This window comes from Danaus plexippus, chromosome 11 (genome assembly GCF_018135715.1).
Source record: "Danaus plexippus chromosome 11, MEX_DaPlex, whole genome shotgun sequence".
In the NCBI taxonomy this organism is placed as follows: Eukaryota; Metazoa; Arthropoda; class Insecta; order Lepidoptera; family Nymphalidae; genus Danaus; species Danaus plexippus.
Genome location: NC_083544.1, coordinates 8,357,441 through 8,372,355, shown reverse-complemented (window position 1 = coordinate 8,372,355; position 14,915 = coordinate 8,357,441). Strand labels below are relative to the sequence as shown.

At 39.5% G+C, this 14,915-nt stretch overlaps 1 protein-coding gene across 4 annotated transcripts in view; it reads right to left on the bottom strand.

Annotated features, from left to right (window-relative positions):
• Positions 1–930: 930 nt before the first annotated feature.
• The window catches only part of LOC116765616 (uncharacterized), a 34,894-nt gene continuing 20,909 nt past the window's right edge, over positions 931–14,915 (bottom strand). For 2 of the 4 annotated variants that reach the window (XM_061522100.1, XM_061522101.1), the window contains 23 exons: positions 14,597–14,721; positions 14,042–14,186; positions 13,256–13,464; positions 12,723–12,868; positions 12,318–12,427; positions 12,118–12,251; positions 11,626–11,811; positions 10,736–10,884; positions 10,102–10,238; positions 9,740–9,866; positions 9,259–9,407; positions 8,746–8,887; positions 8,004–8,237; positions 7,419–7,684; positions 6,838–6,974; positions 6,499–6,582; positions 6,085–6,275; positions 5,723–5,923; positions 5,343–5,468; positions 4,526–4,614; positions 3,830–4,000; positions 2,433–2,519; positions 931–2,352 (listed from right to left, as the gene is read on the bottom strand). In XM_061522100.1, coding sequence (XP_061378084.1) covers positions 2,222–2,352; positions 2,433–2,519; positions 3,830–4,000; positions 4,526–4,614; positions 5,343–5,468; positions 5,723–5,923; positions 6,085–6,275; positions 6,499–6,582; positions 6,838–6,974; positions 7,419–7,684; positions 8,004–8,237; positions 8,746–8,887; positions 9,259–9,407; positions 9,740–9,866; positions 10,102–10,238; positions 10,736–10,884; positions 11,626–11,811; positions 12,118–12,251; positions 12,318–12,427; positions 12,723–12,868; positions 13,256–13,464; positions 14,042–14,186; positions 14,597–14,721 — 3,476 coding nt within the window. In that variant the 3' untranslated portion in view covers positions 931–2,221. The remainder of the gene's footprint in view (positions 2,353–2,432; positions 2,520–3,829; positions 4,001–4,525; positions 4,615–5,342; positions 5,469–5,722; positions 5,924–6,084; positions 6,276–6,498; positions 6,583–6,837; positions 6,975–7,418; positions 7,685–8,003; positions 8,238–8,745; positions 8,888–9,258; positions 9,408–9,739; positions 9,867–10,101; positions 10,239–10,735; positions 10,885–11,625; positions 11,812–12,117; positions 12,252–12,317; positions 12,428–12,722; positions 12,869–13,255; positions 13,465–14,041; positions 14,187–14,596; positions 14,722–14,915) is intronic. The other 2 variants (XR_009752761.1, XR_009752762.1) reach the window with 2 other exon arrangements.

Below are 14,915 nucleotides of genomic sequence, written 5' to 3'. Positions count from 1 at the left end.
AGCTCTAAACCGTTTATGAAGTATCCGGTTTTCTAGAAATTTTCCATTGGCATAACGTTTCCAAGCGCGCTTAAAGTAGTCTACTGCTACATGCATACGCCACTTATAAAAGTGACAAGACGTCTCCATTCCTTTCCTTAACTTAAGAATGGGAAAACAGTATTTTTAATTAGTTTAAGTATGATTATGATTTCTTAATGAGTTGGTTTTCATAAACAAAATATACCATTTTGAGTTATTTATCACATACTTCAAATTTCAATAATACAAAAATTATTCTACGCAATATAAATACGAAACGAAGCGAAAAGAAATCTGTAGGCTTTAAACTTTCAATAGATATTTTATTACAGAATAATGTACATGTCTTTTAATTACAGAATATTTTCTATAAGTTTATTGTAAAATATGCTCTTACGAAAGGTTTTTTGATCATTATTAATATACTAGTATTCGAACGTCCGGCGTTTTGCCATTTTTATTATATGTAGATGTACTTTGCCTATATATAATAAAAAAAGGTTAAAATATGTTCACACCAGCTTTGTTTGATATATGAAGTTATCTTCGTATGAAATTTGTCATTTGTTACGACGTTTTTAATATTACATTTATTCAATATTTTATTGAGCAAAGTAACGCTTTCTGAAGTCAACATGGTAAAGATTCTTTATTTAAAATTTACTTAACATAATTTTGGTAATGTATTTTAAATAAGATACTACTAATCGTGTTGTGTTTTATTCTAAGAACACTAAACAGATATTCAAATAATACCAAACACTTTCTTCATATAGTTTAATATCTCTTGGCACACTACTTGTACACATCTATTATTGTCAATGGTAACATTGTTTAGTACGTTACGAATCAAATGTACACAGAGCATACGAAAACTAAAGGTGAGTACAGAAAAAAAAAACAACAAAATGTAAATCAAATAAAGCTTTATTTAAAAAATAAATAAAATAAACAATTCTAAATGAACTGATGACGAATAACGTCTATGATGTCTTTAAGTAATTTCTAGGAAATTAACAAAAATTACACACAAAAAAGGGTAATATGATGTTGGAGACGGGTTGTAAAGAAACTTTTCCGTGATTCTGTTCATACCTACCTATGCAAGTATTACTCAAAGGCTATATAGCTGATATATTCAATAACTACGGCTGTACGTGAGAACGGTCCAAATTAATTTATTTTAATTTTAACGGAAATGATGTTAGTTTTAAGAAATTAATATTAGAGTGAGAACGATTAAATAATTAGGAACATTTATAACTCAAGTCGACAGACGGACGAGACACTACGACACACTGCCCTTTGACGCTGAGGCACTAAATAATAGTGATGTTATGTTTGAATATGTGAAGAATAATTACCACGATAAGGACTGTAGTCAACAGTACGGCTTGGGAACATTCCGCTTTTTTTTATTATTTTTTCTTTGTGTATTACACATTAAATACTGGGCACGTTTTGACGCAATAAATATGTATGTAAATAAGAAATTTCTAGGGAAAAATGTTTGTAAAAAATAAAATTATGAATGCCTATGTTTTAATTTACGTTGGTAACTTTTCGTTGAATCTGACGTCTTTGGACAATTTCTTTTTATTTAAATCTAACGAGACAACGCTCCTGCCCCGGCCCGCCTCGCATTTCTCAGCGGCGGCCATCTCAAACTATAGGCATGGAATGTTAATAATGTACTTCCAACGGAACTAAGAAGCTTTGTTTGTTATACGGCGATTGTTTGTATGCGGCTGGTATAGAGGACAGGCATCATTTAATATTATCGCGAGAATATAACGAAAAGTATTGGAACTGTTCTGAAAAATAAAAATATATATGTTAATAATATAACAAAATAAATATTTAACTTATGATTAAATCATTATAATAATGAATAAACTTAGAAATCTCACTTAAAGTTATAATACATATCAACAGTCGCGGTTAGATATTAATCGGTTGAATTCGACTGCGGTAGGAACCTCCGGCGAAGATACTTAACATGAGATATCTTTACTATGAGAGGGCGACTATGAGGCGAGACCATTTATAGTCCGAGAGACCATCTATAGTCCAAGAGACCATTTATAGTCCAAAAGATCATTTTATAGTCCGCGAGAACATCTATAGTTCAGGGCTACAGTACGGTTCCGAGTGTAATCTATATTGTCTACATATAGTCCGAGCGACGTGTGCGTGTTGTCTAGTGCGTGTAGATGACTCCCCCGGGTCCCGGGAGACAGGAGCTTCCCGAGAGGAACACGTCGACCGCCCGCGCCGCCTGGCGACCCTCCGCTATCGCCCACACCACCAGAGACTGGCCGCGACGACAATCTGAAACAATAACTCACGATTAATATATTATGTACCTTAACACCATAGACTCACGCCTCACGGTGTCTGCGCTCGGTTACCTCCAGCGGCGAAGACGTTGCTCCTCGGCGTTTTGTAAATATTGTTCTTGTCCGTCTCTATGTTGCTACGAGCGTCCAGCGGCAGGTCTGTGAGATAAAGCAATGAATAGTCATGTTACATTATATATATATATTGTTAGATCAGTGACATTTAAAAGTAAACAGTCCTATAAATAATGAAAAAACTTTATTTTTTAACGAAAAAAACCAAAAGAAAATGAAAATAAACTCTAATCTCGTCAAAAAGTATACCGTAAGCTCGACTGTAAGGTCAATGCTCACTTGTCTACTCGACAGTTGATGCGAAAATATTTGAGAAATTTACTTATGTTTATTTTGTATCTCTGACATTTATCTTTTTTTCAAAAAAGCCTTATGTTACAGAGTAAATAAATATTTATCCCCGTTGATTTGAATTTCGCGCTAAAACAGTCGGTCAAGTGACGTGCGAGCCATGACGTCATATTTAGATAAACAAAACCAAGCTATTACAACGCTTTAGCTCTTATGTGTATTTAGAGTGAAAAGTTAATAGATTTTTTACATCAATTGTGAAAATGACAAGCCACAAGACGTGTGTCGTACCTACATATGTGTGTAAGACAATTTAAACACACTGTTTATACGCGTTAGTACACGTCTTAAACGTCCAAAGTATCGGTTACAGTTAGCACGCCTGGTTTACATCTGATAGATCTCCAACACTCTCTTAGCAGACCGTATGATGTGAGTATTTAGAAGAGACAATTTGACTCTCTGACCAAAACAACTCAACCTTTGGCTCTGATCTTACAAAAATAAACCTAACTTAACATTTTGTACGTAAGTCATTGATATTTTGTCTTTTTACAGCTGACTAGCTATATGGAAAATTAAATTTAATACAGTATAAAGTACTGTCGGAAAAATAATAATGAAGCCAGACTGTGTGACGACATCGGTCCCAAGAATGACATAAACCGTTTTAAATAAATTATGCACTTTTATATTGTTTATTTAGTTTTTGCATTCCGAAACTGCGAAGAGCGACAGTGAGGGTCACACGCAAAGAAAGTTGCTACCATGTATGGATTTGCTTTACGTAGATCTGCACCATCGGCTCTCGTATTGCTTGATCTTATTAGAGCTCTTTAATGAAATTTCCCAAGCAAGCGCTTTTTGTTTATTTTTGCAGTACACCCTAAACGATACACTAACAAGGTACTATGCGATACAAAAAGTCACTTTGTTTATCAAAATGTGACGTCACACGATGTTCAATCGTGGCCGACTATCTCAGACTAATTAAAAAAAAAAAAAATTGGTAGCATGTTCGTGTTTATAAAGGTGTCCTATGTTCGATTCAAATTTTAGTTGAGATAAGTTCATTGAACCCATATTGATATTGCACGTCATACCGAGTTGCGAGGCGACGTATCTCTCAGGTCCCAGGAAGCCCATGGCGAGGAGGACCAGGTCGCATGGGACGACTCGCTTGGAGCCGTCCTTCTCGGCCATCTCCCACCTCCCGCCCGGACCGCGCGTCCACTCCACTTCCACCGCACTCACCCCCGACACGTTGCCCTCGCCTGGATAACCAGGTAATAACGTACAATACACAATCCAATAACTATGATTTTAGGAAAAAATAATATTACAATGTGTGTGAGGATCTGACACAACCATTTTGACGGAACCCTTGATTACTATTTCATGCAAGTCATTAGTTCTGCGGAACCATAACATCCCTACGCTATCTTTAAAACAACTTGTCATCGTTTCACCGCGCCAGAGGGAGCGCATGTCGCGGTGATCGGCATGTAACTAGCATCTTCTTTAATTTATTAATGTCTTTATTAATTTTAAAAAGTTCCTTTCCCATACAACACTGTATAACTAGCACACATTAAACGAGGGTGACGGAGACATCGGCTTGTAAACAAAATTACAACCAACATATAAATATCTATTTTTTAAGAACTTAAAAGAAATTTGCCTGGGTATAGAGGAACCGTTAACTCTAAGTTGTTCCTAATATATTATTTAACGTGCTAGTCGTTTGAACTCTTGGCATCAGCAGTAGTGGTGATGACGTCACAATACACAATAATTACCATCGTCGAGGAACTCCTTGGTGAGAGTCGAGAATTTTCTAGGATCGTGACCGAATTTCACTTTCACCTCCTCATGGCCGTAGTCGACTCTGCGAACAAGAGTAATTATTAATTACTGTTACTACAAAAACTACGCAATTATGCGAGTACATATGTCGCTCGTGTCATATAGTTTTTATTCCGTTAATAATCGATTGAAAATCAATATTCCAGCATTGCTTGCGTTGCTCAGGAACCAATGGCGCTTCGTTATTTTAAGTGCCGTATTTACAAATATATATTTCTATGCTTTACTTTTGATTATCGCCGGCCACATGACATACGTTGGTCCTTAAAATCAGTACACTTAGTATTGTGCTTTATGTTAGTAAAACATTTGCTTGGTTTATTTTTTCTAAAAGTAACCGCCATATAACCATGAACATATTGCTCTACACGGACTCTCGTCATAAGAAGTGGATAGAGAGAAATTAATATTTTTTAATTACTTGCAATGAGCAAGTGAAGAACATAAAGAATAAAATATAAAGTGACTCTCTTTGAGCTGGACTGACACTTCGTAATGGGGAGTTTAAAACAGAGAGCGACGGAAATAGGTTTCCAGTGAACTCATACTGCGTCTAGGACACACTTTATTAACACTGCTTCTAATCCACAACTGGTCGCGCGTGCGCTCGCGCGCCATCCATTGCATCTCGCTGTGTCTCTCTATCCCCCCTCCACGGTAGCGTTAACCTTTCAACGCGACCTTGTTGGCGGTCGCATCAGAAGTTTCACTCCAGCTATAAGTCTACCAACACACTAATGTATAACATACCGGAAGACCCTCGGCCACTGCGGCCACGGGTTCTCCTTGGTCCGCGTCGGTTTGGGCTCGGGAAGTATCTCGAAGGTCGTTATAGATTTGGCGCCCTGGCGTAGAGACGTCGCTATACAGTCGCATCTGGACAAGAAATGAGGAAGATTACGCACTTCTTAAACTATGATAAGCGATGATTAAAAAGTTTACTTAAGATTACTTGAATCTTAAGTAAACTTTGGTATATAATGAAAATTTAATGAACTAGTATTCAAATCAGCGACTTCTGAGATGACGATTCAGTCGCTTTACCGACTCAACTATCGTGTCTAATAGAGTTATTGAATTTACGGTATATTTATGTATATACATGACGTATAACATTGTCAGAATCTCACCCGGTGTCCCCTCCCCCTATAACGAGTACGTTCTTGTCCTTGGCGCTGAGCGCGGGTAGTTTTCCGGTGCCGCCGCCCGCCTGTTTCTTCTGCCAGCCCTCGAGGAACTCCATGGCGAAGTGTATGCCGCCCAGCTGCCGGCCGCTCAGAGGGAGATCCCGCGGCCACGTCGCGCCCATACACAGGACTAGCGCGTCGTACCTGGAGATGAGAACTAGGAATATATCTTGAGGTAGACCACGATCACAGTCTATTGATTAAAACAATTTTTCATCACAGAAAATAGGTTTCCGTATATACATCATCAAAAAGACAGATCTGTTTCTGTGAGCAACATTTAACATAAGTGTAAGCCGCCGTACTCGTTGGCGAGGTCCGCGGCGGAGATGTCCTTGCCGACGTCCACGTTGCACTTGAACACGACCCCCTCGTCCATCATGAGCTTGATCCTCCGCTGCACCACGTGCTTGCTGAGCTTCATGCTGGGGATGCCGTACTGGAGCAGGCCGCCCGGACGGTCGTTGCGCTCGAACACCGTCACAGAGTAACCGGCCTGCTCGTGCGTTATTCACAGATATTATTATTAAAATTCTACCTCAATGTTAGCTAAGATAGTGCATATCTTTGTATGGAGTTGACGCTATAGTGACGTCATTCAGAACACTCAAACCACATGAATATATTACAGTGTCTACGGTACGGGACGTGTATCGCTATATTGTGTGACTTAATTTTTAGTACGGACTAAGAATGATCAAGGATCCGGTTAATATTACCTTGTTTAGCTGATGAGCGCAGGCCAGGCCGGCCGGCCCCGACCCTACGATGGCGACTGTCTTACCGTTACGATACTCCGGGATCTACCAAATATAAACATTAACACGCTTGTTATTAAATAAGAACAAGTTTACTATGGTTTTATTAAAGACTGTAATGTCTGGAAGTTTCGTAACGAAAATACACTTTAAGTCTGAAAAGAAATTAAAAAACAGAATAAATCAATATAAAAACTTAAATAAATGATTTGTCTTAGTATTTAAGCGCGTGTATATTCTAAAATATATTTAAGATTATTTTCTGTTGAATTTTATTAAGTAGTGTTTATTGTCCAGCACCTCCGGTTGAACCCATCCGCTGCTGAAGGCGTGGTCAATGATGGCGCACTCGATATTCTTGATGGTGACGGGAGGTTCGGAGATGCCGAGCACACAGGCGCCCTCGCACGGCGCGGGACACACGCGACCCGTGAATTCTGAAATATATAACGCTCTTGGTATGACATTCACGTGGATAGACGCACCCGCGCACGCAAGCACGCGGGCATGCACGCACGCACGCGCGCACATACGACACTAAACTACGGACGCATACACACCCTTTTATAAACGCAACATATAACTATATAAAAATATTATTCAATATAAAGAAATAAAAAAAATATGTATTAATAAGATTTTATATTGTTGTATGTCGATTCTATACGTATAGCATGCATGCAGTTCTTGTGACGTAATCCTCCAAAACAACAATGAAATAAGACAGATTATTTTCTAGATCTTATCCTGATGTTTAAGTTCCACTATTTGAGAGTAACACCAAAATCAGCTCAGTATATTTTATGTGAAAGAGCAACAAACATCTGCACATGCTCAGAGAGTTGCTCATTGCATTCTACATACATAAAAGCAGATCTCACCTGGGAAATTATTAGTCTGCAAGAGTTGTGCCAGAGCTTGTTTCCAGTCGGCCCTGTACACGAGATCGTTCCACTTGGGTATGATGTTCCCTAGAGGGCAGCCGTGGCCGCTCTGACAGAACGGCACCCCGCACTCCATGCAGCGTGCAGCCTGCACTCTCAGGCCGCGCCTCACGGACGACTGGTCGTAGATCTCCTCCCAGTCACGGAGACGCTTCTCAGCCGGCCGGTACACTGACGTCTCGCGAGGATACTTTATAAATCCTCTGCAATAGACGCATTGGCCCATAAAGTTCTGTTTTTAAACGACAACATCCTAACATTGAGCGTGTGGCGCATGTTCATTGCTAAACCTCCGTTTATTCGGTTTGATCTGCACATACTATGGGAATATTTATCTTCTTAACGACATTTTCCCAGACTGTTGATTGTGAGTATAAGATTGTTATAACAACTTGATACAGTAACTTTCTATGATGTTTTCCTAAGAAAAAGCTGGAGTCAGCATTGAATTTGTTTCGATAAACAATGAGGAGGTATGTATGTAATATACTGACCAGTGACGGTAACCTCTCTGTCACTAACCTGGTCTTATCTAGAACCTTCTCCAGGTTCTTCTTGTCCTGTTCCACGTTTCTGACAGCTTCTTCTATATCGACGACTCCGTTTTCTTCAAGCTTTCCGTTAGTTTCCACCTTGGGCGCCGTCTGCTTGAGAGCGATCTGTTTCAAGGCGCGCTGATATTCGTAAGGGAACACCTTCGTGAACTTCTTAGCTGGTTCCGGCCAGGTCTCTAGGAGTTCTTTAGCGATTAATGATCTGCAAACAATTAAAAATAGAAACTATAGACCTGTCACACATTAAGGTATTTTTTTTTAAATTAGCACAGAGCATAGACAACGATTTCCACTGACATAATATAATAATTGTGTAAATGTAAGTTTATAACTAGCACTGGCAAAATTGTTGCAACCTGTTTTATTTGAGACCAATATATCATTATTGATATTAAGTCGTGGTGTCCTGGAGGTTAAAAGCCCGCCTCTCATACGCGAGGGCGCGGGTTCGAAACCTGACAAAGTACCAATGTGATCTTTTCCGAATCATATGTTCTTTCTAAGAGTATTTAGACACCACTGACAGACGGTGAAGGAAAATATCGTGAGAAGACCTGGTCTTATAACTTCAAATAATAAGATTGAAATCGCCAACCCGTCTTGAGCAAGCGTGGTGATTAATGCTCTAACCTTCTCCATGTGAGAAAGGCCTTTGCTCAGCAGTGGGTTCCTATAGGCTGATGATGAATATTAAGGTCCGTATATGTTACCCGGTATACTCCACGAATTCTTCTAGAAGTTTCTGCACCTCGTCCAAGTCTTCTTGTATTTCCAGCGGCAGCAGTTCCACCATCTCCGGATTACATTTGCTCTTGAATGACCCATCGATGTCGTACACGTACGCTATGCCACCTGCGATAACAATGTTCACGTCGGTCATTGTATTGAGTATATCAGTATTAAATTCCATCTTATACGTTTCATTAAAATTCGTTCAGTGGGTTTTGCGAGAAAGATTAAAAAATACACATTGAAAAAGGTACAAAAAAAAGTTTTTTCTACAACACTTAGAGAATTTGTTTATTCTATAAATGTACTTATTTGTGTCTAAGTTATCTTGTCAGTCTAGGTGAATTTGCATGCATGCATGTATGTATAATTTATTAATACAAAACGGGGAACAAGGTATCTACAGGCAACCGTGTGCGTGTGCGTGTGTGTGTTTGTGTCTGTGTGCGTGTGTGTACTGTGCGTGTGCGTGAGCGTGAGCGTGTGTCACTGACCGCTCATCCCCGCTGCGAAGTTCCTCCCCACCAGTCCTAGTATGAGCACCCTGCCAGCCGTCATGTACTCGCAGCCGTGGTCGCCCGCACCCTCGGACACCGCCACACAACCAGAGTTACGGACACAGAAACGCTCAGACGCTATACCCCTGGAATACGTGGATACATGGCATACAATAACGATTGACACAAAACTGAAGGAAATTATAGCGTATATGTTATGTGAAGGCAGGCTTGAGGATGATTCCTATTGAAAATTATACAGAGAGATCAAGTTTGATATGACGAGAGAATTTTAATTTGTTCTTATCATTTCGAAATAATTATTGCAAAAAATATCATCTCCAGGCGTTTTTTTACATCGATTTGGTCCAGCCTCCTGGATTAAAACACACAGATAAATTTACTTCAAACAGTATTGGAGCTACTGAAGCTGTATAAAATATATGACTACTTAGACATACAATACTAAAATATTGACCTGAAATAAGCCCTTCCACTCGTGGCTCCATACAAACAAACGTTCCCAACGATCACATTCAAGTGAGATTGGAATGGAGAGTTCTTTGGAGGGTAGATGATGACCGTGCCGCCGGAGAGGCCCTTGCCTGGGGAAAAATATTAATTAATATAAAAGAATAATGTATTATTATAAGTCTGAAGATAACTTAATAGACCAATATTCTTAATTTTTTGTTTTCATCCAAATTAACAACAGTTTAAGTACTTTATTTAAGAAAAAACTATTCAAACGATATTTTTTAATAATATATTAATTTCAAATTCTAAACATAACTTTATTATAGCATAATAAATGCATATATTTCCTATAAGAGTACCGACCGACGTAATCATTGGCGTCTCCTTCCAAGGTGACGGTGATTCCTTTGCTGAGGAAGGCACAGAAGCTTTGTCCGGCTGAGCCGGTTAGGCTGATGTCCACCGTGGTGCCATCAGGGAGACCGGAATCTCCATACTGCCTGTCAGGACATATACAATCACATAATTAGTATAGCTAGCAGCATTCATTGCATACGTAATGTTTAAAGTACACAGTACGCTACAGCGATGTATTTTTTAAAGAAAGATTAATATTATCTCTTTACAACAGTATCAAACTATTATCTTTTTGTTATATTTTTACATTAACTCTTAGTATATTGAGTTTCAACTCCTTATGAGACAAATCGCATATAATAGAGAGTAACAAACCAACATACTTGTAGTGAGGCCCTAAACGATCCTTAGTGATGTATGATTTGTACTTATATCTAATAGATAAATTTTGCTTTCACTGTTAATATATATGAAATCAGTATGAAACTCTTAAATAAATAATGTTATTAAGCGATTTCAATTAATATTCCTCTTAATATTAGACTGAGATTTTTTTATATCACTCTAATTACTAATAGCTGCGAGATGTCTCTGAATTTCAAAGCTTTTTCACTCTAGTTGAATAAATTTGAGCACTAACATGGCAATATGATAGGAGAGTGTCGAAGTGAAAGCTCGGTCTTCGTTAGTGATCTTCATGTCGATGTGTACGTGTTGTTGGGTTCCGTCCAGTATTCCAGAGCACTGCTGGATCAGCTGGTTATCCAGGCGTTTCTCCAGCTGGAAGTCCTGCAAACGAAATTGTAACATCCAATAGAGGAAGTACTTTATAACCTTCAATATGTTAATCATGTGTCATTTGGCGTCGGTTGTCAAAGATGATGCACTATAATGAGTCACATGCTATAAATATATTGGTATAGCCCAAACAAAACCAGGTGATATGAAAAGATGTATTCATTGTTTTAATCTAAGATAAATTTAGTTCCTGCCAAGTTCACTAATTCGTCCTTGAGTGCAGTTTGTGTAAATCTTATTTTTTATTGTATGTAGGTTTTTGTATCCTACTAATATTGTAAATGTGAATGTCTGTCGCTCGTCCACGCAGAAACTACTGCACGAATTTGATGAACTTTACAGTAATGTAGTTTCCGGGATCAAAGCATAACAATAGTATTGTGTATAAGGTCACACACACTCTATAGATGTCGCCAGCAGTAGATCGCCATGTCTATCGTCTCGACACACTTTATACATTTTTCTCTGAGATCGATTCCAGCGGTCGTAACAGCGTAAAGAATCTTTAAATGAGATCTAAGACTTTCCTGAGTATTCACGTAAATGGAACTAATATTTTCGGATTCCTACGAGTTATTTTATTTGTTTTAAAATGGGAAATTCACATCTCGTCTGTCGGTTATGGGGAGTATGTAGTTTTAAAAATAATATAATTACTACGTAATTCTAAAATATTAGTTTCATTAAAAGAAATCTTGTGTTATATCAGTTAATTAAGTTATATTTCACAACCTGTGGTTTAGAGCCGCCTCGTATGTCGACGCCGGGCCTCATGTGTAACGCGTTCTTCAGTATGGGGGCGAGGTTGAGGAGCCGCGCCTTGTAGTTGTCGTTCTTCTCCCTCACCTTCAGGAGGTCTGTCCGACCGACCAGCTCTTGGAAGCTCCGAACGCCCACGCGAGACATGTGCGTACGGACCTGAATTAAGTTGGCTACGGTTATTAAATATGTATATAGGAAATATATTAACACGCGAGGGAAGATTAAATCATAAAAAGCTGCTTCATATGTTTTTTCAATTAACTAAGAATAAAATTTTTGCTATAAGTTTAAAGGATGCTATTTTTCAATCACCCTTATTGTCTATAAACAACTTTATAGATATACTTCTGTATAGTGTAGAATATCAAAAATAATAATTATTACAAATTGACTAACGTAAATATGTTCACGGGTACTCTTGTTGTAAGGTGATATAATATTAATGTATGTATGCGTGGTTACCTCCTCAGCCAACATGAACAGGTAGTTAATGACGTGTTCCGGCTTCCCCGCGAACTTCTTCCTCAACACGGGGTCCTGAGTCGCGATGCCAACCGGACAGGTGTTCAGGTGACACTTCCTCATCATAGTGCAGCCTGAGGGAGTCGCCCGTTAGTACATAGTATCATTGGGATTTAATATGGTTATTATAGTGTACCAACCTAACGCTATCAGAGGCGCGGTGCTGAAGCCGACCTCGTCAGCTCCCAGCAGCGCCGCCACTATCACGTCGAAGCCGGTGCGGATCTGACCGTCAGCTTGGACCACCACACTGGAACATAAACAAGAATAATGTAAGTACAGCCGTGGCACTAATATAGATCATAAGGTCCTACTACTAATTATTGTTCGGATATTAGTAAAAACGAGGAAAATGAAATTTAATTCTTGGTTCAGATAAACTTTTTTTTTGCATTATTTTATATTCAATACCGTCGGGTAAGATAATAAATAATTAAATTAGAGCGTTAAATTATCTTAGTTTATTTGGACACAGCATAAAGTATTTTTTTTTATATTTTGTTATACATATTATAGTTTTGTTTAAAGTATATCGGTCAACCTACCGCGACCTCAGGTCGTTCAATACGAGCACCTGGTGTGTTTCGGCCACGCCCAACTCCCAGGGCAGCCCCGCGCTCTTTATGCCCGTCCAGGAACTGGCCCCAGTGCCTCCGTCGTGGCCGGATATGACGATGTGTTCCGCTTTACCCTATAAACATGTTATTATACATACTTGCACGTTATTGAAGGGCGAATAAAGTGAGAATCGTTTGTTGCTTGTGCTGTTTTCTAACAGATGTAGCTTGTGTAGAAAGGATTTATAGATGGGGACCCATCGACTGACACTTTTCTAGTGTGGCGGGTTAGACTCTGTGTTATTTACGCCCTTGAATTTAATGAAGTTGTAATTTTATTTGATTTGTTCAGTTTTTCTCCACTCCGTTCTAATTACAACTGATTCGAAGCTACCCTGTTAAATGTTTGCTGTATGTATGTTTACGTTGTTACATCTCAGTAGTCATGTCTAAACTCGTCATCTCTTGCAAGTATATTTTATATTTATATATTGACACATTTATTTTAATTCTTTACTTACCTTAGCGACACCGGAAGCCACTACCCCCACTCCAACCTCCGAGACCAGTTTCACACTGATGCGTGCTTTAGGGTTGGCACATTTGAGATCGTAGATCAGCTCAGCGAGGTCCTCGATGGAGTATATATCATGGTGAGGAGGCGGGGAGATCAGCCCTACCCCCGGAACTGAACAACGAGTACGAGCTATCTCCTCTGTTACTTTGTACCCTGGAATGTAACCAAATTATTACTGTATTTAAGCTTTTTGAAGACGAGTTTTCAATATTTTTTAATCCTGCCACTTGAGAAACCGATATTGCCAGTTGAGGAACCGTGCAGATATGTTAAAGTTGTGAAAACCTTATCCAGTAATGCCTTCAGCGGTCTTTAGATAGTGTATTCACCCCAAACGACTGAGACCCATGATTATTATCAGTTATATGTAGTATTTTTTTTTAATATCAAAGGTGGCAAACGAGCAGACGGCCTACTTGTGGGGCAGTATTCACCGTTGCCCATGGACATCCGCAACATAAGAGATGTAGTGGATACGTTGATAATCTTGGTTGTTGGGGAAGAGGGAGGGGTGGGGATAAGGAGATGGCAGGAGAGGGGGGGATTATGGAAAGGGCAATCAGCTCTCTCACTCAATGGACGAAACGCAGCCATTGCAGACTACGTCACGACGATCTTCTGTGAGAGGCTGGGACTTCCCTGGTCGAGCCAGCTCATGTTCGAGCTGTAGTAACCTTACCACCGGTAGGCTCTATCACCTAAATAGAAGAATAGCTATGTATGTATATACCGGGTAGTTCCCCGCCCTCCCCCGGCTTGGCTCCCTGCGCCATCTTAATCTGTAGGTCGTCAGCGTGTGCGAGGTATGACGCCGTCACTCCGAACCTCCCGGACGCCACCTGCTTGATCGCCGAGCGCATGTTGTGGTCTGGATCCTGGGACAGATCATGTTTACACTTACATACTCAGTGTATGAAATATACTTTTTTGATTTTCGTTATACTATTATATGAAGAGACGATACTTCTTAGCATTCGATGGATTCACCGTGCGGATGCCGGGTCCATCGCTGCAGGGAGAGGAGCTGCAACAGTGCCTAGGACTTGAGACCCAGATGTGGGTTTAGAGGGCCCCTATCCAACGCGCGTTAAACGCTCACCTTACAAATCCACGCCGCGTACAGTTCCACTACGAACCTATTCCTAGTGAGCTCGTAATACTTATTTTTGTGTCTACGACCCGGGCCAATTCTCTTGTTTCTATATTATTTAACTTAGTGAGTAATTTGTTTGGGTTCGCTATACGGTTATTTAATGCTCTCACTTCGTATCATGTCAGTACCGACCTGGTTGAGATATCTCTCAGCGGTTTCTCCCCCCTCCCCGGTGTTAGACTTTCCTCCGATCTTGTTCATGGCGATGGCCAGTGTGGAGTGAGCCTCCATAGATATTGAACCGAAGGACATCGCGCCTGGAAAACGATCAGACTAGCTTCATACTCATATATAATGAACATTATTTTCTTCTATGATAGTCAATGATTTGGCTAGTGCACAATAGCTATTGGATTTATTTTTTATTACTGTATAAAACGAATATGAAGGCTCAATTGAGGCTTTTTTATCGAAATAGTGGGATTACCATCTACGGCGGCATTTACTCTTA